Raw genomic sequence first — 22,751 nt, 5'->3', positions numbered from 1 at the left:
AGCTCAATCAGATTAATATTCTGTCACGCAATAATAATAATAATAATAAATACCTTAAAAGTATCATTTGACCAATCATCTACTATCACTAACGTCACAAACTCTAATGTGAACCTAGACTCCCTTAAATTCCATTTCACACAAATAATTTTGATATCTTTTGTATGGTCATATAAATAAATAAATTATTAAATATATTAAATTTTATACGAATATTATTAACATAACAAATAATATTTTTTCACAAATCAAATTAAAGATATTATCCATATTATAAAATTAATAACCGGTAAAATCTTGGGATAAGAGATTTTTTATGCTAAAGGAAATCGATTCCAAAAATAGCCACGGAAATACAAAAACATAAATTGAATAAATGGAAAATTATATGAGTGGGCCGTTTCTAGCTCCAGCAATGACTCCAAAGGTTTCCCGTAACGTGTCTTTGCTTCAAGCAGCATTTCGCCACGCAATTTCCTCAAAAGTTTTGACGCACAACAATCATCAAAAGACCCCTTATATATGTTGGAATAATTCAGCAAAATCCACACAAAATTTTATTCATAATTCCTCCTCTCAAATTCTAATTGGTTTTCTCTCCGCAGATAAACTATGGAGAAGAAGGCCAGCAGCAAAAATGGAGCTCATGTTCTTGTTTTCCCTTATCCAGCACAAGGCCACATGCTCCCTCTTCTTGATCTTACCCACCAGCTATCCCGCAGAAACTTGAGCATCACCATTTTAATCACCCCCGGAAACCTTCCCATTCTGGCTCCACTTCTCTCCGCCAATCCCTCCATCCAAACACTGATTCTCCCCTTCCCAAACAGCCCCTTGATCCCTCAAGGTGTCGAAAATGTGAAGGATCTTGGAGACGGGGGGAATATACCCATGATCAACGCTCTGAGCAAGCTTGAGGGACCTATAATCCAGTGGTTTGGCTCTCAAAGTAATCCACCAGTGGCGATTCTATCTGACTTCTTTCTTGGATGGACGTACTATCTGTCTTGCAAGCTTCAGATTCCAAGAATCACCTTTTACTGTTCCGGGGCCATTTTTGCTGCGGTTTCCGACCATCTTTGGGGAGGCTCCGACGCTGTAAAACGTGGGCTTGAGGTGAAATTTCAAGATTTACCAGGCTCGCCATGTCTGGCTTGGGAGGAACTTCCTACACTCTTCCGCCGCTATAAGGAACTACAAGTTACCAATTCCAATTTTCAGTTCGTCAAGAATTCAATGATTGCTAATACTTTGAGTTGGGGTCTTGTTTTCAACAGTTTAGTGGCCTTGGAAGGTGAGTTCTTGGACTATTTGCGTGAGAAAATGGGGCATCCACGGGTTTATACTGTTGGGCCTCTGCATTTATGGGGCAAGCCCAATAATTTGGGTGCTAGCCCGATAACAAGTGATGGTGTTTTGTCATGGCTTGATGAGTTCGAGGATGGTTCTGTTTTGTATGTGTGTTTTGGAAGTCAAAAGTTGCTCAAGAAGTCGCAGATGGAGGCTCTCGCTAGTGGGCTGGAGAGGAGTGGTGTGAAGTTTGTTTGGGCTGTTAAACAGGCCACGGCCCAACAAGTGGCGGATGGGTTCGGGTCCATTCCTGCCGGGTTCGAGGATCGGGTGGCGGGTCGAGGTTTTGTGATAAAGGGATGGGCTCCGCAGTCGGCGATACTGAGTCACCCGGCTGTGGGTGGATTCTTGAGTCATTGTGGGTGGAACTCGGTGTTGGAGGCCGTAGCTTCGGGTGTGATGATATTGTGCTGGCCAATGGAGGCTGATCAATATTTGGACAATAAGTTGTTGGTGTATTATAAAAAGGCTGCTATCCAAGTGTGCAAGGGTACCGACACGGTGCCCGATCCGGATGAGTTGGCTTTGAAAATTACCGAGTCGATGCGCGGGGACGTGGTTGAAAAGATCAGAGCAAAGGAATTGAGTGACAAGGCTGTGGAAGCTGTTAAGTTTGGTGGGAGTTCTAGCAAAGATTTGGATGGACTTGTACAAGAACTTGCAAAACTTGGGGTGCACAATGCTTGATGATAACTATTTTTTCGTGCTTAATTTATGAGCATCTATCTACACTCGTGGTGGTTAAAGAATTGTTGATTGGTTTATGATGTGACAATGAATTGGTCATTCCCCTAATGCAAGGTATTTGATAACAATTCTAATTAATGGCTAATTAGAAATTAGTATAGATGGAAAATAAAATGATTATTTGTCTTTCAACGAAGAGGCCAACATTTTTTTTAAAGAAAGCAAAGAGTACATTAATTCAAGGAGTCCATCGATATGCAATTTATGAACTTAATTTATATATGATTTGGATTGGATTTTGTGATGTATCGAGTAGATTTTATGTGTATTTGTTGTTGTTTTTGTGATGCGCAAGGATTGAAGAGAAAAAGCGGATGAATGAATTATGGACAACAAACTTCAGAAAATTATTGGGCCTTTTAGAGGCAACTAAATTCAATTTTCATCGTTCAAAACAAATTTAAAGATGTTTAAAGCTGTTGTAAAAATTTCAGCTCGATCCGATGGTTAGATTGTGAGTTATGATTGTTTAAAAATTATCACGTAGCTGGAATAAGAGAAGAAGCGCACCTGTTCATGAGAGAAAGTGCATTTGCGCAAAAAGGCAGAAATTTGAGATGGTTTAAGCGTATCTGCTCCATAGAAGAAGAGCATATGTGCCAAGTGAAGCAAGTATGCGCTTGAGAGGAAGGAAAGTCTGCGCGAAATCCAGAGAATTGAGTAAACAGGAGCAGCTGCGCCTCATGACTAGAGCTCCTGCGCTATTGAGAAAGATGAAGAAGCAAGTCTGTGCATTATCTTATGCGCTTCTGCGGAAAAAATCAGAGATTTGGAAAGTCTCTAGCGAGTCTGCGCTCAAGTGAGGCAAGTCTGCGCCAATTCATGATTGTGAAGAAACAAGCCTAAGCGCATCTGCTCTTGATTTTTAGAGCATCTGCGCTGCTGTGTATTTTCGAAAAAAAATCAGAGTTTAGAAATCTGAAAACTCTAGATTCTTGGGCTTCATCGATGTGCTTTTAAGCAACATATAAAGAGGATTTTTTAAGATCAAATTGGAGGAGCAAGCCGCTCTTTACACGCACAAAATCAGAAACAAAAGAACAACAAATCACAAGAGGAAAGAAGGAGAGGATAGGGCTGCACATAACGTGAATAGAAGAAATCTGGATAAAAATCGCAGACGAAGAACGCGGACGCTACTTCGGCTTTGTTTTCCTTAACCTTTTCCTTTTTAATTCTAAACTTGATGTCTAGTTTCATAAACATGAATTGTTTTGCAACATTTGATCATGAACTAAACTTTTGAGTCTAGAGGATGACATAACGTGGTAGAGACGACTTCCACAACTTTTTATTTTTATTGTATTGAATTCTTCTAGATTAATTGTGTTTTCTAGAATTGATTGTCTTTTAAATTTACTGGCTATAGATTAAATTGTAATATTTATTTGAAATCGTTGCTCGGAAGAGGGGATTTTGAATAAAAAATCAGAAAATACAATGTTAATGTTTATATAGCTAGGGAGAGTGTATAACGTTAACGGAGCTTTTGAAAAGAACATAGTTTTTCACATATCATTAATCCTAGATTTTTAATTGGGATATTGAAATCGAATCTTAATTGATACAATTTATTTGTTGCTCGGGAGAGGGAAATAAAATACTTAAGTGTTCTTGGCTATTAACTTAATATAATTCACGAAAATAATTTAATTAGGAGTATTTGTTGTCGAAACCATGTGAAATCAGAGCCTCTAGACCATTTTCTGTCATTGATATTTATTTGAATTGAAGTACGTGGTTTGCTAAAATTTGCTAAAGTTTATTATTTATTTAATTTGAAAATCAAAACTATTCTTTAATTTTTTGAATAAAATCTGGATTATTTTAATTACAAGTACTAATTAATTTTCAATATTCTTCCTCGTGGAAATGATACTCTACTCATTAAATATTAAAACTTAACACCGTGCACTTGCGGCATAAAATATGCAACAATACAATATCCGAAATGGACTGTCGTAAACTACCAACAATGAATTCTAGTTGGCCTATAGTTAGAGGTTAACTTTATTTTAATATTATATAAGTTCTGATGCTATCAAAATTTTACTTCGGGTTAGGTATGGTAGAGTGGATCTTCAATTTTTTCAACACGCGGGTCGGGTGAATAGTGCTCTGCACAGACAAAAATATGGATAGAGGGCACCGAAGGTGTTCGGCGTGACCCCTCCGATGCCTAAGTCAATTCTCCGAAGACGAAGAGCACAATAAATTTGAGAGAATAGGAAAATATAAGTGAGTGAATGCGTGAGCAAAATTGAATGTGTAAAACCATATGAAATGACTTGTATTTATTGAGGCAGGAGGGGTAATTTACCTGTCTAGGGTAGAATTCTTGTTGGAGCAGGACTCTACCCAAGGTAGGAGACTAGTGTGAGTAGAACTCAATTACTATGAAGGCTAGGACTCTAAACCATCTTAATAGTCTCGTAGTAATACTCAGTTTATTGGAATTCTCTTTATCCGTTAGAGATTCTCAATTGTTTCTTATATTTAAGACTGTCCAAACAGATCTTTCCTATACTGGGCCCGTGTCGGACTCTTTCCCTACCCAGACAGGGGTCAAGTAGGCCACTTGGGCTCAACAACATGGGTTCAACCATAAACTTATCTTTTTGGGATCTGCGTATTGTTTGAGGCTTTTAGAGAGTTTGGGCCTTAATATAATGAGGCCTAATGAGTTTAAGACAACTTTTCCAAGCACGGATTAATCTGATTGGTTCGGATCAGACCCTTATATTTTTAGAGACATCAATAGTACCTCCCCCATTTGGTCTAAAAGAATCATGAAGTTTAGACCATATAGTTTGGTCGGGTCCCGAGCCCTCATTGTGCTTTTTTTTGTGTTAGCTGAGCTCAATGATTATCATATTGCACGGCCCAAATTATGATCCGCGTAACTTCCCTAAATACGGATGAGATAAGTCAGTTGTTCCGTTCCCAAGGTGCCTAGGATCGGCGGCGTGGGTGCATTCGAACTCATATATGTAGTATGGAGAAAATCCAAGCATTGAAGATCCTGGCTCAAAATCACGAACATGACTAAGCGGAATGAGATTTCTCGAGCAGAATACCCGGGCTCAACATGCTTGAGCCCGAGCTACGTACATAATATTAGCTCTATAAAGTAGCCTGGCGGACTTTGAACAAAGACCCGAGCTTATGCGCCAGAGCATTAAGAATACATGATAAATGTCCAAACACCTGTAGGATACTGAGCACATACAATAATCCTAGCACATGTGTGTGGAGGGGAAACTCTTAGGACAAATGTAAAAATTTGATCAAGCATGCCTCCTAGTTCCAGTCGTTGTCCCTCGTGTAAAATCCTTGATAAATCTTGATATGCAATTCATGCACTTAATTTGTATATGATTTGGATTTATTATCTCAACGAGAACAAATAAACAAGTGCATGTGTAACCCTCAATGGTTTAGGGATACAGCTAGTCATGGGTTCAAAACTCTTTGTGATTTAGGACATCGTCTCTTATGCGGGCTTACCCTAATTTTCCATATTTTGTGCATCAACACCTTTCTTATAAGAACGTGAACTCATTTCTGATTGGATCCATCGAATCATGGTAGGAGTGTCTAGTAGCATCTCCCCATGATTCTTATGCATCATAGATAGTGCCTGCAAGAACCAATCGATTATGATTATCGTATAGTACAGTCTCTTCATCTCATATATCTCAATCGAATCAGCAACCATTATATTGCTTCATCGAGGGTTGCATGTGAATTTCGATAACGATGTGACGCATCTTTGAGAATGTTTTGGCTCCCGAGCGAGAACGAGAAATAGGCGATGCACCATCCTTGCTGCTACGTACGTTTTCCTTGATATATTCAGCCAATTGAATTACATAGTGGCATCGCATGTGTAGCTAAGAAACTACTTTACCCTAATGCACATCATATACTTTGGCTAGAGATTTCATGCACTATTATCTCATTGGATCACATATGATATCAATACTCATAGGCGAGCAGTGAATTCCCGACTTCATTAATGCACTGGCTCCTACATGTGTCACAACTACATCCAATCTTGTCACCTGATGATCCTCATGGTGTCGGTAAACGAGTCAAAACACAGTCCTAGCATGTAGAGTCTTAGTGTTGTCTCGGGTCATAAGGACTAGTGGTGTACAGTTTTAGTATTGTCTCGGGTCATAAGGACTAGTGGTGTACATAACCACGGACTTATCCACTCGATGAATGATAACCACATGGGAAGTCCGAGGGAGGGTAGTTCATTGAACGCATCATATGAACACTAATCTGTATGATTGAACATTTCTATGTTCATACCAATGAAATGTGGTACACATTATCACAAGCGTTTCGTACCCTTCTTTTGGATGGCTCAATCGACCAGAAACTCATTGTAACACCCGGTATTTTTAATTACATAAATCCGCCTGCATAATTAGGATAATTAATTATTTAAATTTATGATTTATGGGTTAAATAATTATGTGAATTATTTATGCATGATTTAATTTATTTTTAAGCATTTAACCCATAATTAGTGATTTTTATGATTTTTAGTATTTTTATTATTTAATCGCGTAGACGGGACCGTGGACGGACGGGATGACAACTTTCGAGCCAAATTATTTTATGAGCCTTTTTAGAGCCTTAAAATATTATTTTGAGTTTTATTATCTCAAAATTTTAAGTATTTAATTTTATATAATTTTAGGAGTCCATTTTTATTCAAAATTAGCCAAAATATTGACTTTTTAGTATTTTTAAAATTCCTTTAATTCAATATTTCGGGATTTTCATATGTTTAACTTAATATTTCAGATTTCAACTTTTAATTAGAGTTTTTAAATTTTATATTTTATATTTAAACCTTTTTAATTATCTTAAAACCTATTTTAAATCAAAACCTAAACCTAATCCACCCCAAAAACCCCTTAGCCGATCGTGAAAATCCCTTAGCCGCCTCCATTCTCCATCTTCACCATATTCCATCCGCCAAGGAGGTTCCATAGCCTCAATTCGTGTGGTTTTCAAGCCGAGTCATCGTCCCGTCGTCCCGGAACCGCCCCACGCTCGTGTTTTCTCGTCATCTTCGGTGAAAGGCATGATTCCTTCTCTTAATTTCGTGCCATATCAGTATAATATGTGGGTATTGTGTATGCATCAAAAAAAAACTTTCAAAAATTTTCAGAAAAGTTTCGGCCATCATGAAATTTATGGCTTGTAGTGTGAGTTTGATTGTCATGCTCATGTTTCTTAGCCATGGGTGTGTCTAGGCTGCTGGACAGGGTCCCTAGGATGTCTAGGGAGAGTCTAGGCTCGATTGGCTTGGACGGTTCGAGCCAAAAGAGCCCAGAAATTGAGCTGGTTCGTTTCTGCCTCTCCAAGTGCGCAGAACAGGGTTTCAAGGAAGGGAGCTTCGTTCTCCTTCCTCAGACCACGGTTTAGGGTAAGGCCGGTTGGGTTAGAACCCCATTTGAGTTTTCTAAGTTTTTGCAGAAGGTTGCATGGGCTTTCGTGGTCGGAGCTTCGAGGACGAAGGGTTTTCCCGCAGCTGCTCGGGTCTGCGCGACAGTGCAGAAGGGCCGGGTTGCAGGGCTTCGTTCTCACTCCATAGTCGACGGTTTGGGCTGGTTCTTGGCTTGTTGGAAAGGTCTGGATGTGAGCTAAGTCCTAGGGGTGGTGCTCCGGCCGGTGGGTGGCCGGAGCATGGCGGCCGCCGGCGTTCTTTGCAACTGCTTGTGGCCGCAGCAGTGCAGGGAAGAGGGTGATCGAGTTGGGGCTTTGGGAGTGGTTCCGGGTCGGGTCTTGGGTCCGGGTCGGGGAGGTTAGGTATTGGGTCGGGTTAGTGAGTTCGGGTCCGAGTTTGGTGGGCCGGGCTCGAGTCTTTTTATTTTTAAAGTATTTTACGAATTTATGTGTTTTTGGGTCAAATAAATTGAAATAAAATTATTTGGACTCCCAAATAATTTTATTTGGACTTTTAAAATTTTAATTAAGTTAGTCCAATTATTTTATGGGCTTTTGGGCCCATAAAAGTTAATGGGCCAGTCTTTGGGTTTTTGGGCCCAATGGGCCAGTTTAAGTGTTATTGGGCTTAGTGAAATTTTAATGGGCTTTATTAATTTAATTGGGCTTAGAATAATTATTTGGGCTTAAGGTTTGAAATAATGGGCTTAAGTATGTTAATGGGCCAGATTTAAGATAATGGGCTTGAGTGTAGGGCCAGCAGTCCAGGACCATCCATGAGAAAATTTGCATGTGTCCTGAATATATATTTAATTATTTATATGCATTTAAGTTATTTTAATATTTATATGTTAGTAAGAAATTAAATTAAATATATATGATGGACACACATTTTATTCAAGTACATGCATTCATGAAATAATATTTTATGCATGATTTAATGTTTAAGTTGAGCAATAAAAATATTTTATGTTGGAAGTTGAAGTAGTGTGACAATTTAAGGGGGATTCGTCCCCATATGATTGAAGGGCAGTTTACTGCCAATTTAAGAGGTGATTCGTCACCGGCCACGTACGTAGGTTTCCACGCTGATCAGTATTTAATGTATGATTTAAGGTTACACTACGGATACAACCATGCTATGTTAGAAAATAAATTGCTCAATATTGTTATGTATTATGTTATGTATTATGTTTATTTAAGTAAGTTATGTTATGAAATTTTTAAGCATGCTCATTCATGTATATGTATGTATTAGTATTAAATTGGTTTAAATTATTTTAAACCCTTGTTATGTTAGCATGTTGGGCCTCTAGGCTCACTACACTGGTATGGTGCAGGTGAGTACGTTGAGGATGACATTGTACCCACCGGAGGCGAGGACGTATGAGCATGCATGCAGTGGCCCCGTGACCGTGAAATATTCTGAGTCGCTATGCATGTTATTGTTCTTGTCAGCATGATACATTTTTATTATTTTCAGTGATTGAGGGTCTAGAATATTTATTTAATATTTTCAGTGCATGCAAACTTTTATTTACTTATGCAGTATATTTTTAATTAATGTTTGACTCAGATATTTATTATATTTTTAAGAATGCATTTTTATTTAAGTATTTAATTGTTTATTCATTTTAAATATTTTTATTCTGTGCATATATGTATGGGCATATATGTACATATTTTATTTAGTAAGTATAAAAAAAAAAAAAAAATTTCCGCATATTTAATTATTATAGAGTTAGGGTCGTTTCAGTTGGTATCAAAGCACGGTCCTCGGAGGGGTCCTCACTGCTATGCGAGCTCAGAAATCCACGCTACCGGTCTGTAAGTTTTAAATGTTTGTAGCATGATTTAATTTCTAGAATTTAAGTTAGTATTAATTTCAAAACACTTAGTTATGCATGGCGATTTACGTAAATAAATATGTGGTGGTGCAGAATGCCTCCCAGACAGGTGAATCGACGTGGGAGACCTCCACATCCACCTCCACCTCCACCGCCACCTCAGCAGCACCCCATGACAGCACTGGAGCAGGCCAGTGCCACGATGATGGCGGGTATTACTGCCTTGCTGGAGCAGCAGGCAGCCCGTCCCAGACTGTCCCACGAGGAGGACGTCGCGGAGAGGTTCCAGAAGAAGGGGCCTAAGGAGTTTCTGGGGACCACCGATCCGTTGGTGGCTGAGGGATGGATTCGCTCACTTGAGTCCATCTTTGACTATATGGGGATCACAGACGCCGACAGGGTGAGTTGTGCTACATACATGATGCGAGGCGATGCAGCCTCATGGTGGGAGGGTGCAGTACGAGGAGTCCATCTACCTACTCTGACATGGGCTGAGTTCAGGCGTATCTTCTACGCCAAATATTTCACTGAGGATGTGCGCAGTCGCATGATCCGGGAGTTCATGAGTCTCCGTCAGGGGGACAGATCTGTGGTGGAGTACATAAGCCAGTTTGAGAGGGGCTGTCGTTTTGTGCCCATGATTGCCGATAGTCCGCAGGAGAAGCTGCGACAGTTTGTTGAGGGCCTGAAGGCTGAGATCAGGCATGACGTGCGCATGGCAGACGTGTTTACATATGAGTCTGCAGTCAGCAGGGCCTTGCGTTCTGAGGAGGGTCGGAGAGCGATCCAGAGAGAGCAGCAGGGCAAGAGGCAGTTTGTACAGACAGGATATCAGCGACCATCTTCGCAGCCACCTGCGAAGAAGCAGTATACAGGGCCGGCTAAGGGCCCGAATCAGCAGCAGAGGCCACAGCAGCAGAGGCTGCAGCAGCAGCAGAGGGGCGGGGCCCCTAATGCCATAGCTCATCCCACTTGCCCGAAGTGCCAGAAGATGCATTCGGGACCTTGCCTATTGGGAGCAGGAGTTTGCTTCCACTGCAGAGAGCCGGGGCATCAGATTGCTAACTGCCCCAGGAAGAAGAACACCGCTGGTAGGGTGTTCGTGATGCAGGCTGAGGAGGTCGATCCAGACACCTCCTTGATCACCGGTACATCCTATCCCTAGTATTTTCATAAATTCTCCTTTGGCTAAAGATTTAGTATTTAATTTGAAATTCTTGTTATTTGGGTCATTTAACTGCATGTTAGAATAGGAAGCATGTTTTACTTGTGATTAGAATTAAGAACTTGTAGTGACTCGTTTGGGAAAAAATTAGAAGTGGTATGAAACTGTTGGGAATTTTCTGCGTGCAGGGAGAATTCTAGTTGGGGGCAACTCCACGTTTGCGTTGCTAGATTCAGGGGCTACGCATTCGTTTATCTCCCTGGAGTTTATCAGACGGGTAGGCATCACACCTGAGAGTAGTGACAGCGGGTATGATGTTACTATGCCGTCAGGGCAGATTATGTCTACCTCGAAGGTTATTCGAGGACTGGAGTTAGAGCTGCAGGGACACTCCATTCGAGCAGATGTAGTAGTCTTGCCTTTGAGTGGTTTTGATCTTATTTTGGGTATGGACTGGTTGACAGTCAATGGAGCTTCGATTGATTTTCGTCGGAGATCAGTGTCAGTGAGACCTACAGGGGGCGACCCGTTCACTTTTTATGCATCTCAGAGCAGTGATATTCCTCAGGTGATATCCTATATTCAGGCGAGGAAGTTGTTGAGACGGGGTTGCCAGGGGTTTCTAGCGAGTATTGTCACGACTTCAGAGCCATCTAGCAGATCATTATCAGAGTTAGAGGTGGTTCGTGACTTTCCGGATGTCTTTCCGGAGGATGTGGCAGGAATTCCACCAGTGAGAGAGGTGGAGTTCAGTATTGACTTAGTGCCAGACACCGTGCCTATCTCTAAGGCACCGTACAGGCTTGCTCCTACCGAGATGAAAGAGTTGAAGGAGCAGATACAGGAGTTGTTAGAGAAAGGCTTCGTTCGACCTAGCTTTTCTCCTTGGGGAGCTCCGGTGTTGTTTGTGAAGAAGAAGGATGGCAGTATGAGACTGTGCATCGATTACCGAGAGCTTAACAGAGTCACAGTGAAGAACAAGTATCCACTGCCGAGGATAGAGGACTTGTTTGACCAGTTGCAGGGAGCTTCAGTGTTCTCCAAGATCGATCTGCGATCTGGTTACCATCAGTTGCGTGTTAGGGATGCAGATGTGTCCAAGACTGCTTTCCGGACACGATATGGGCATTACGAGTTCTTAGTGATGCCATTTGGTTTGACCAATGCTCCAGCGGTTTTCATGGATCTCATGAACCGAGTCTTTCAGCCATATCTGGATCAGTTCATCATAGTCTTTATTGATGATATTTTGATCTATTCTAGGAGCATCGAGGAGCATAGACAGCACCTTCAGACCGCATTGCAGACTTTGAGGGAGCATCGGTTGTATGCCAAGTTCAGCAAGTGCGAGTTTTGGCTTGAGCAGGTGGCATTTCTTGGCCACATTATTTCGAGAGATGGGATTGCAGTTGATCAGTCTAAGGTTGAGGCAGTGCAGAATTGGGGCATTCCGAAGAATGCTTCAGAGATTCGCAGTTTCTTGGGTTTGGCCGGATACTACAGGAAGTTCATCAAGGGTTTTTCCTCTATTGCAGTACCCTTGACTTCCTTGACCAAGAAGAATGCGAAGTTTATATGGGGTTCAGACTGTCAGAGGAGCTTCGATCAGCTGAAGGAAGCACTCACTACAGCACCAGTGTTAGCGATGACAGTACCACATGAGGAGTTAGTGGTTTACACCGACGCGTCTAAACTTGGTTTAGGCGCAGTGCTTATGCAGTGTGGTAAGGTTATTGCGTATGCGTCGAGACAGTTGAAGATTCATGAGCAGAACTACCCGACGCATGACTTGGAGTTGGCAGCAGTGGTCTTCGCTTTGAAAATCTGGAGGCACTATCTTTACGGCGAGAAGTGCAAGATTTTCACCGATCACAAGAGCCTCAAGTACTTCTTCACCCAGAAGGAGTTGAACATGAGACAGCGCAGATGGTTGGAGTTGGTGAAGGACTATGATTGTGACATTAGCTACCATCCGGGTAAAGCTAATGTAGTGGCCGATGCTTTGAGTCGGAAGTCATCAGTGGTAACATGTTTGACTGTCCAGTTACCACTACAGAGCGAGATTCAGAGATTTGGCTTGGAGTGTTATCCGAGTGGCCATGCACCGAGCCTGTCAGTGTTGACGGTGCAGCCAGTTCTGCGAGATCGGATTAGACAGGGACAGTCTACTGATGAGGAGTTACAGCGATGGAGACAGAGAGATGAGGCTAGAGGTAATCTCCTGTATACAGTGGAGGATGGCATCGTTCAGTACCGTGGGAGGATGTGGGTACCGAACGTCGATCAGTTGCGAGCTGAGATTTTGACAGAGGCTCACGCATCTCCGTACTCCATTCACCCCGGAAGTACGAAGATGTACAAGGACTTGCAGCTATTGTATTGGTGGCCCGGGATGAAGAGTGACATCGGGAGAGTGGTGTCAGAGTGCTTGACTTGTCAGCAAGTCAAAGCAGAGCATCAGCGTCCAGCAGGACTTCTTAGACCTCTCCCTATTCCGGAATGGAAATGGGAGAATATTACGATGGACTTTGTAGTTGGCTTACCGAGGAGTACGAGAGGGTGTACAGCGATTTGGGTGATTGTGGATAGACTCACCAAGTCAGCTCATTTCTTGCCGGTAAGGATTAACTACACTTTGACACAGTATGCAGAGCTTTACATCAGAGAGATTGTTAGACTGCATGGCATACCAGTGTCTATTGTGTCAGACAGAGATCCGAGGTTCACCTCAGCGTTTTGGAAGAGTCTGCACACAGCTTTGGGGACTAGACTTTTGTTCAGTACAACATTTCATCCCCAGACAGATGGCCAGTCTGAGAGAGTGATCCAGGTTCTCGAGGATCTTCTGAGAGCTTGTGTTATCGATTTTCGAGGATCTTGGGAGACTAGACTGCCTTTAGTGGAGTTTACCTATAACAACAGCTTTCAGTCGTCTATAGGTATGGCTCCATATGCAGCACTTTATGGGAGGAGATGCAGATCTCCGGTGCATTGGGATGAGGTTGGTGAGAGGATTTTGTTGGGTCCGGAGATTGTGCAGCAGACAGCTGACATTGTGACGCAGATTCGAGACAGGATGAGGACAGCGCAGAGTCGGCAGAAGAGTTATGCCGATGCCAGACGACGCGATTTGGAGTTCGCAGTAGGTGATCACGTATTCTTGAAGGTGTCACCTATGAAAGGAGTAGCGCGTTTTGGACGCAGAGGCAAGCTGAATCCGAGATATATAGGGCCATTCGAGATCTTGGAGCGAGTTGGCACGTTGGCCTACCGTTTAGCTCTACCTCCAGGGCTAGCGGCAGTGCACAACGTTTTCCATGTGTCCATGCTTCGGAGATATGTCTCCAATCCGTCGCATGTGTTGGATTTCGAGCCCTTACAGTTGCCACCAGATCTTGTTTACGAGGAGAGACCAGTGCGGATCTTGGCTAGAGAGGAGCGGAGGCTTAGGACGCGGGTCATACCGATGGTCAGAGTCCAGTGGCTAAATCACTCGGAGGAGGAAGCTACTTGGGAGACCGAGGAGGATATGAGGACTCGCTACCCGGAGTTGTTCGGGTAAGTACTTTAATTTCGAGGACGAAATTCAATTTAAGGGGGGGAGAATTGTAACACCCGGTATTTTTAATTACATAAATCCGCCTGCATAATTAGGATAATTAATTATTTAAATTTATGATTTATGGGTTAAATAATTATGTGAATTATTTATGCATGATTTAATTTATTTTTAAGCATTTAACCCATAATTAGTGATTTTTATGATTTTTAGTATTTTTATTATTTAATCGCGTAGACGGGACCGTGGACGGACGGGATGACAACTTTCGAGCCAAATTATTTTATGAGCCTTTTTAGAGCCTTAAAATATTATTTTGAGTTTTATTATCTCAAAATTTTAAGTATTTAATTTTATATAATTTTAGGAGTCCATTTTTATTCAAAATTAGCCAAAATATTGACTTTTTAGTATTTTTAAAATTCCTTTAATTCAATATTTCGGGATTTTCATATGTTTAACTTAATATTTCAGATTTCAACTTTTAATTAGAGTTTTTAAATTTTATATTTTATATTTAAACCTTTTTAATTATCTTAAAACCTATTTTAAATCAAAACCTAAACCTAATCCACCCCAAAAACCCCTTAGCCGATCGTGAAAATCCCTTAGCCGCCTCCATTCTCCATCTTCACCATATTCCATCAGCCAAGGAGGTTCCATAGCCTCAATTCGTGTGGTTTTCAAGCCGAGTCATCGTCCCGTCGTCCCGGAACCGCCCCACGCTCGTGTTTTCTCGTCATCTTCGGTGAAAGGCATGATTCCTTCTCTTAATTTCGTGCCATATCAGTATAATATGTGGGTATTGTGTATGCATCAAAAAAAAACTTTCAAAAATTTTCAGAAAAGTTTCGGCCATCATGAAATTTATGGCTTGTAGTGTGAGTTTGATTGTCATGCTCATGTTTCTTAGCCATGGGTGTGTCTAGGCTGCTGGACAGGGTCCCTAGGATGTCTAGGGAGAGTCTAGGCTCGATTGGCTCGGACGGTTCGAGCCAAAAGAGCCCAGAAATTGAGCTGGTTCGTTTCTGCCTCTCCAAGTGCGCAGAACAGGGTTTCAAGGAAGGGAGCTTCGTTCTCCTTCCTCAGACCACGGTTTAGGGTAAGGCCGGTTGGGTTAGAACCCCATTTGAGTTTTCTAAGTTTTTGCAGAAGGTTGCATGGGCTTTCGTGGTCGGAGCTTCGAGGACGAAGGGTTTTCCCGCAGCTGCTCGGGTCTGCGCGACAGTGCAGAAGGGCCGGGTTGCAGGGCTTCGTTCTCACTCCATAGTCGACGGTTTGGGCTGGTTCTTGGCTTGTTGGAAAGGTCTGGATGTGAGCTAAGTCCTAGGGTGGTGCTCCGGCCGGTGGGTGGCCGGAGCATGGCGGCCGCCGGCGTTCTTTGCAACTGCTCGTGGCCGCAGCAGTGCAGGGAAGAGGGTGATCGAGTTGGGGCTTTGGGAGTGGTTCCGGGTCGGGTCTTGGGTCCGGGTCGGGGCGGTTAGGTATTGGGTCGGGTTAGTGAGTTCGGGTCCGAGTTTGGTGGGCCGGGCTCGAGTCTTTTTATTTTTAAAGTATTTTACGAATTTATGTGTTTTTGGGTCAAATAAATTGAAATAAAATTATTTGGACTCCCAAATAATTTTATTTGGACTTTTAAAATTTTAATTAAGTTAGTCCAATTATTTTATGGGCTTTTGGGCCCATAAAAGTTAATGGGCCAGTCTTTGGGTTTTTGGGCCCAATGGGCCAGTTTAAGTGTTATTGGGCTTAGTGAAATTTTAATGGGCTTTATTAATTTAATTGGGCTTAGAATAATTATTTGGGCTTAAGGTTTGAAATAATGGGCTTAAGTATGTTAATGGGCCAGATTTAAGATAATGGGCTTGAGTGTAGGGCCAGCAGTCCAGGACCATCCATGAGAAAATTTGCATGTGTCCTGAATATATATTTAATTATTTATATGCATTTAAGTTATTTTAATATTTATATGTTAGTAAGAAATTAAATTAAATATATATGATGGACACACATTTTATTCAAGTACATGCATTCATGAAATAATATTTTATGCATGATTTAATGTTTAAGTTGAGCAATAAAAATATTTTATGTTGGAAGTTGAAGTAGTGTGACAATTTAAGGGGGATTCGTCCCCATATGATTGAAGGGCAGTTTACTGCCAATTTAAGAGGTGATTCGTCACCGGCCACGTACGTAGGTTTCCACGCTGATCAGTATTTAATGTATGATTTAAGGTTACACTACGGATACAACCATGCTATGTTAGAAAATAAATTGCTCAATATTGTTATGTATTATGTTATGTATTATGTTTATTTAAGTAAGTTATGTTATGAAATTTTTAAGCATGCTCATTCATGTATATGTATGTATTAGTATTAAATTGGTTTAAATTATTTTAAACCCTTGTTATGTTAGCATGTTGGGCCTCTAGGCTCACTACACTGGTATGGTGCAGGTGAGTACGTTGAGGATGACATTGTACCCACCGGAGGCGAGGACGTATGAGCATGCATGCAGTGGCCCCGTGACCGTGAAATATTCTGAGTCGCTATGCATGTTATTGTTCTTGTCAGCATGATACATTTTTATTATTTTCAGTGATTGAGGGTCTAGAATATTTATTTAATATTTTCAGTGCATGCAAACTTTTATTTACTTATGCAGTATATTTTTAATTAATGTTTGACTCAGATATTTATTATATTTTTAAGAATGCATTTTTATTTAAGTATTTAATTGTTTATTCATTTTAAATATTTTTATTCTGTGCATATATGTATGGGCATATATGTACATATTTTATTTAGTAAGTATAAAAAAAAAAAAAAAAATTCCGCATATTTAATTATTATAGAGTTAGGGTCGTTTCACTCATTTTAGAATATATAGTAATTTAAGATATGTGTTTCACAATTGTCATCACATGTACAACTTCATATTTATTTACTATAATATAATTGATTCAACGAAATATACAGAATTAAAAATGACATACACTATTATACATACAAAACTAAAATTGAAATTTTGTCAAACTACTTCCTAGCTTCGCCTCTGTTTAATCCATGAAAGTTTTCTCCGGAACCACATACACCACACAACGGTATTCTTACAAATTTTTATTTGACCATATTTTCCACATTCTAAAATATAACTATTGTTGAAAATATATATAAATATATATTATTATTTATTGTTGAATGTTGAAGGTTGAAAGTTGAAAATTGAGTTGTAAAATATTGAAAATTAGTGTGTGATGATGTAATTAATGATGTATTAATTTTTGACTAATCTCCAATTGAGATCTATAAATAGGTCTCTCCATTTGTGTAGAAAAACACAATTGTGAAGAGAGAAAAATTTTATAAAGTGTAGAATTTTGAGTTTTTGAGTTTTTACTTTTTACCGTAAATTTTTACTTTTTCACAACACGTTATCAGCACGATCGCTCGAAGGTTCTCTATATTTTCCGACGCTCCAAAATACAAGAAGAAGTCAAAAATATTCAACAAGTAAGAATTTTTATTTTACTGTTTATATATTTTTATTGTGTATATATTAATATATAATATCATGTTATGAAAAAATAAGTTTTTTTCAAAACTTGTTATAAATCCTGGGAGGATGTTAAGACGACATCCCACACTCCCGGTAAGGGATACGACAAGTATAAAAGCCTCTAAGGTTTTTAAACAATAACGTGATATATATTTATTATGTATATATATACTAACTATATTAATATATAATTTCATGTTATTATATAAAAGGTTGTCTATGACACTGACCTTATAATAACGTGATATGATATATATTATTGTATATTTATATACTAACCATATTTGTATAATCTCATGTTATTATATAAAAGGTTGTCTACGACACCGATCTTATAATAATGTGATATGATATACTATACCTGACTTTATACTAACTATATTGGTATAATTTCACAACATTATATAAAAGGCTGTCTACGACACTGACCTTATAATAATGTGATATGATATACATAATTATTTAATTATGATTATCATTATATGCATTACATGATTATCACGAATTTTTATTCAATACATACTCAATTTTTTCTTTACCCCCAACGGTCACAAACGGTAACAAAACGGCTAGTTTTTGCCCTATAAATATGTTCACTCAAACTCATTTTCAATCACACCAAATTCATTCTTTCTCTCAAAATATTTTATCCTCGGTTTTTTCGAAGATGGAGATGATGACATTTATAAGGATATTTTTCATAACGACTATGATCATCATGCTCACGAGTCTTTTACTCACCAGCGATTTTCCAACACATATTTTTTCTCTATTTGTATACGCACTTGTAATTTACGTTCTTCCATTATTTTGTATTGTCATATTTATGGAAATTAACTAATAAAATGCATTGTTATTTTCTAGTACCACCATGTCGAACTTGGCGAAACTCGAATTCATTGCACTTGATATAACTGGAAAGAATTATATGCCATGGACCCTCGATGTAGAAATGCATCTCGAGTCATTGGGTCTTAACGAAACTATCAAAGAAAATAACATATCATCCTCACAAGATAAAGCAAAAGCAATGATATTTTTACGCAGACATCTTGATGAGGGGTTGAAATGTGAATATTTGACCGAAAAAGACCCAATGATTTTGTGGAAAGCGTTAAAAGAACGTTTTGAGCATATACGGGAAGTTATACTTCCGACCGCACGAGATGAATGGAATACTTTAAGATTCCAAGATTTTAAAAAGGTGAGTGATTATAATTCTGCGATGTATCGAATTGTCTCACAGCTGAAATTTTGTGGGCATAATATTACTGAGATGGAAATGCTTGAAAAGATATTTTCCACATTCCACGCATCAAATATAACTCTACAACAGCAATATAGAGTGCGTGGATTTTCAAGATACTCAGAACTCATCGCATGTTTACTCGTGGCGAAAAAGAATAATGAATTGCTCATGAGAAATCATCAGTCCAGACCTATTGGTTCAACGGCATTTCCTGAAGCAAATGTCGTAAGTAAAAATGAAAACCAAAATCAAAGATATAGACAAGATTTTGGTCGAGGTCGTGGACGAGGACGTGGGCGTGGACGTGGGCGTAGAAATGATCGCGGTCGTGGTCGAGGCCGTGGATTTGAAAATAAAAGAGATAGTTATTTCAATAACTAATCTCAAAGGAACGTCACGAACCACCCACAAAAGAGGCAGCATGATAATACGGGTGAAAATGAAAATCATCCAAAAATAACTGAGAGTGTTTGTTATAGATGTGGCACTCCAGGACATTGGTCAAGAACTTGTCGAGCCCCTGAGCATCTGTGTAAGCTCTATAAAGATTCAATAAAGGGGAAAGAAAAAGAGACCAATTTTACTGAAAACATTGACCATACAAGTGGTTCAATGAATTTAGATGCTGCCTACTTTTTGAATGATTTCGAAGATATTGATTAAATGTACTGGTGGGAAAAGAATGTAACAATGTAATTTTTATATTATAAAACATATTATATTTTGCATGTATTGTTTTATTCTGCAATTAAATTGTAACATATTATAATTTGCATGTATATTTCTTAATTCATTTTATTGCATATTGTTTTTGAAGATCATTATGGAAAATGCTATGATCAAAGATGGAAATAATGCACTGAAAGTTTGCATACCAGATAGTGGTACAACGCACACTATCCTCAGAAATGAAAAATATTTCTTGGAATTAAAACCAACAAAAACAATGGTGAATACAATATCAGGTCCTGTAGACTTGATTGAAGGATGTGGCAAAGCACAATTTTTGTTACCTAATGGTACAAAATTTTTGATAAATAGTGTTTTATATTCACCACGATCACAAAGAAATTTGTTGAGTTTTAATGATATATATTCTCATGGTTATGATACGGAAACAATAACCGAAGGAAATGAGAAATATATGTGTCTTACTACATATAAATCAGGAAAGAAATATGTAGTTGAGAAATTATCAATGCTTCCTACTGGATTGCATTATACACATATAAGTCCAATCGAATCAAATATGGTTATTGGAAATTCTTCAATACTAAAAAATTGGCATGATCGATTGGGACATCCTGGTTCAATAATGATGCGAAGGATTATAGAAAATACAAGTGGTCATCCACTGAAAGACCAGAAGATCTTTCAGAATAATAAGTTTCAGTGTAAGGCATGTTCTCTGGGGAAACTTATTATAAGACCATCACCAGCTAAAATCCAAAAGGAATCACCCATATTTCTTGAACGTATTCAAGGTGATATTTGTGGGCCAATTCATCCACCATGTGGACCATTTCGATACTTTATGGTATTGATCGATGCCTCTAGCAGATGGTCACATGTATGTTTATTGTCCACTCGGAATGTGGCATTTGCAAAATTGATGACTCAAATAATAAAATTGCGGAATCAATTTCCCAAATATACGATCAAGAAAATAAGACTTGATAATGCTGGAGAATTTACTTCCCAGACTTTTAACGACTATTGTATGTCGATGGGAATTACTGTTGAACATCCTGTAGCTCATGTTCATACACAAAATGGATTAGCTGAATCATTGATTAAACGTATGCAGTTGATTGCTAGACCAATGATTATGAGAACGAAACTCCCTATTTCTATATGGGGACATGCAATTTTACATGCTGCTGCATTGATTCGCATCAGGCCAAGTGCATATCATAAACACTCCCCATTGCAGCTTGTATTTGGCAAAGAACCAGATATTTCTCATTTGAGAATTTTTGGATGTATGGTATATGTGCCTATTGCACCACCTCAAAGAACAAAAATGGGACCTCAAAGAAAGAATGGTATTTATATCGGCTATGATAGTCCATCAATCATTAGATATCTTGAGGCTCAGACAGGCGATGTGTTTACAGCACGGTTTGCTGATTGTCATTTTGATGAAAATAACTTCCCAATGTTAGGGGGAGAAAAGAAACACATCGAAAAAGAAATCACATGGTATGTACCATCATTATTACATTTGGATCCTAGAACTAAACAATGTGATAAAGATGTACAGCAAATTGTGCATTTGCAAAGAATAGCAAATCAAATGCCAGATGCATTTGCAGACACAAAAGGGGTAACAAAATCATATATACCTGCTGTAAATGCCCCTGCTCGAGTTGAAATTCCAAAGAAACAAAATGAAGACATTCATGATGTCATAAAACGCCTGAAGCGTGGAAGGCCAATCGGTTCAAAGGATAAAAATCCTCGGAAAAGAAAATACATAGAGAAAAATGATGATCAGAAAATAGAAAATGGTGTTCCAGAAGAAACACACGATGATGAAAATATTTTGTCAGAACCACAAACTGACGAGAATCATGAAATCTCTATCAATTATATTAATACTGGAAAAATATGGAACCGAAAGAATGTACAAGATATTGATGAGATATTTTCGTACAATGTGGCATGTGACATCGTAAATGAAGATAATGAACCAAAATCTTTTGGTGAATGCAAAACTCGAAAGGATTGGTCAAAATGGAAAGATGCCATCCAGGTTGAATTAAATTCGCTAAATAAACGTAGTGTTTTTAGACCTATAGTCCTTACACCTAAAGGTGTTAAACCTGTTGGGTACAAATGGGTTTTTATTCGAAAGAGAAATGAGAAAAATGAAATAGTGAGATATAAAGCTCGACTTGTTGCACAAGGTTTTTCTCAAAGACCTGGAATTGATTATGAAGAAACATATTCTCCTATTATGGATGCAATTACGTTTCGGTATTTGATCAGTTTAGCAGTGTCTGAAAACTTGGACATGCGTCTAATGGATGTTGTTACAGCTTATTTATACGGATCACTTGATAGTGATATATACATGAAAATCTCTGAAGGATTTAAGATGCTAGAAGCACAAAGTTCAGAACCCAGAGAATTTTATTCTGTGAAATTACAAAGATCATTGTATGGGTTAAAGCAATCCGGCCGAATGTGGTATAATCGGCTAAGTGAACACTTGATGAAAAAGGGATATGTAAATGATCCAATATGCCCTTGTGTTTTCATCAAGAAAACAACATCGGGATGCGTGATTATTGCTGTATATGTTGATGATTTAAACATCATTGGAACGAATAAAGAAATTCAAGAAGTGATGTTATACTTGAAGGAAGAATTTAAAATGAAAGACCTTGGAAAAACCAAGTATTGTCTTGGTTTACAAATTGAACAAAAAGAATGTGGAATTTTTGTTCACCAGTCTAATTATACAGAGAAGGTCCTTAAACGTTTCAATATGGATCAATCAAATCCTTTAAGTACTCCAATGGTTGTCAGATCATTGAATATAGAAAAGGATCCATTTCGTCCATGTGAAGATGATGAAGTTGTTCTTGGTCCTGAAGTACCATATCTAAGTGCCATTGGTGCCCTTATGTATCTTGCAAATTGCACTAGACCAGACATATCTTTTGCAGTAAATTTATTGGCAAGATTCAGTTCATGTCCAACGAAGAGGCACTGGAACGGAATTAAACATATATTCCGTTATTTACGAGGAACGACGGATTTGGGACTTTTGTATCCAAAAGATACAAATCAGAG

General features: G+C 39.1%; 1 protein-coding gene across 1 annotated transcript; it reads left to right on the top strand.

Annotated features, from left to right (window-relative positions):
* Positions 1-480: 480 nt before the first annotated feature.
* LOC140872556 (flavonol 3-O-glucosyltransferase UGT89B1-like) lies at positions 481-2,333 on the top strand. The gene has a single exon (XM_073275424.1). It carries the CDS (start codon positions 613-615, stop codon positions 2,035-2,037), a length of 1,425 nt encoding a protein of 474 aa, XP_073131525.1. The 5' UTR covers positions 481-612; the 3' UTR covers positions 2,038-2,333.
* The last annotated feature ends 20,418 nt before the right edge of the window (positions 2,334-22,751 follow it).

The sequence above is a fragment of the Henckelia pumila genome, unplaced genomic scaffold (genome assembly GCF_033568475.1).
Source record: "Henckelia pumila isolate YLH828 unplaced genomic scaffold, ASM3356847v2 CTG_466, whole genome shotgun sequence".
NCBI lineage: Eukaryota > Viridiplantae > Streptophyta > Magnoliopsida > Lamiales > Gesneriaceae > Henckelia > Henckelia pumila.
The sequence above is the reverse complement of the archived record's forward strand: the minus strand, read 5'-3'. Positions and strand labels throughout refer to the sequence as shown.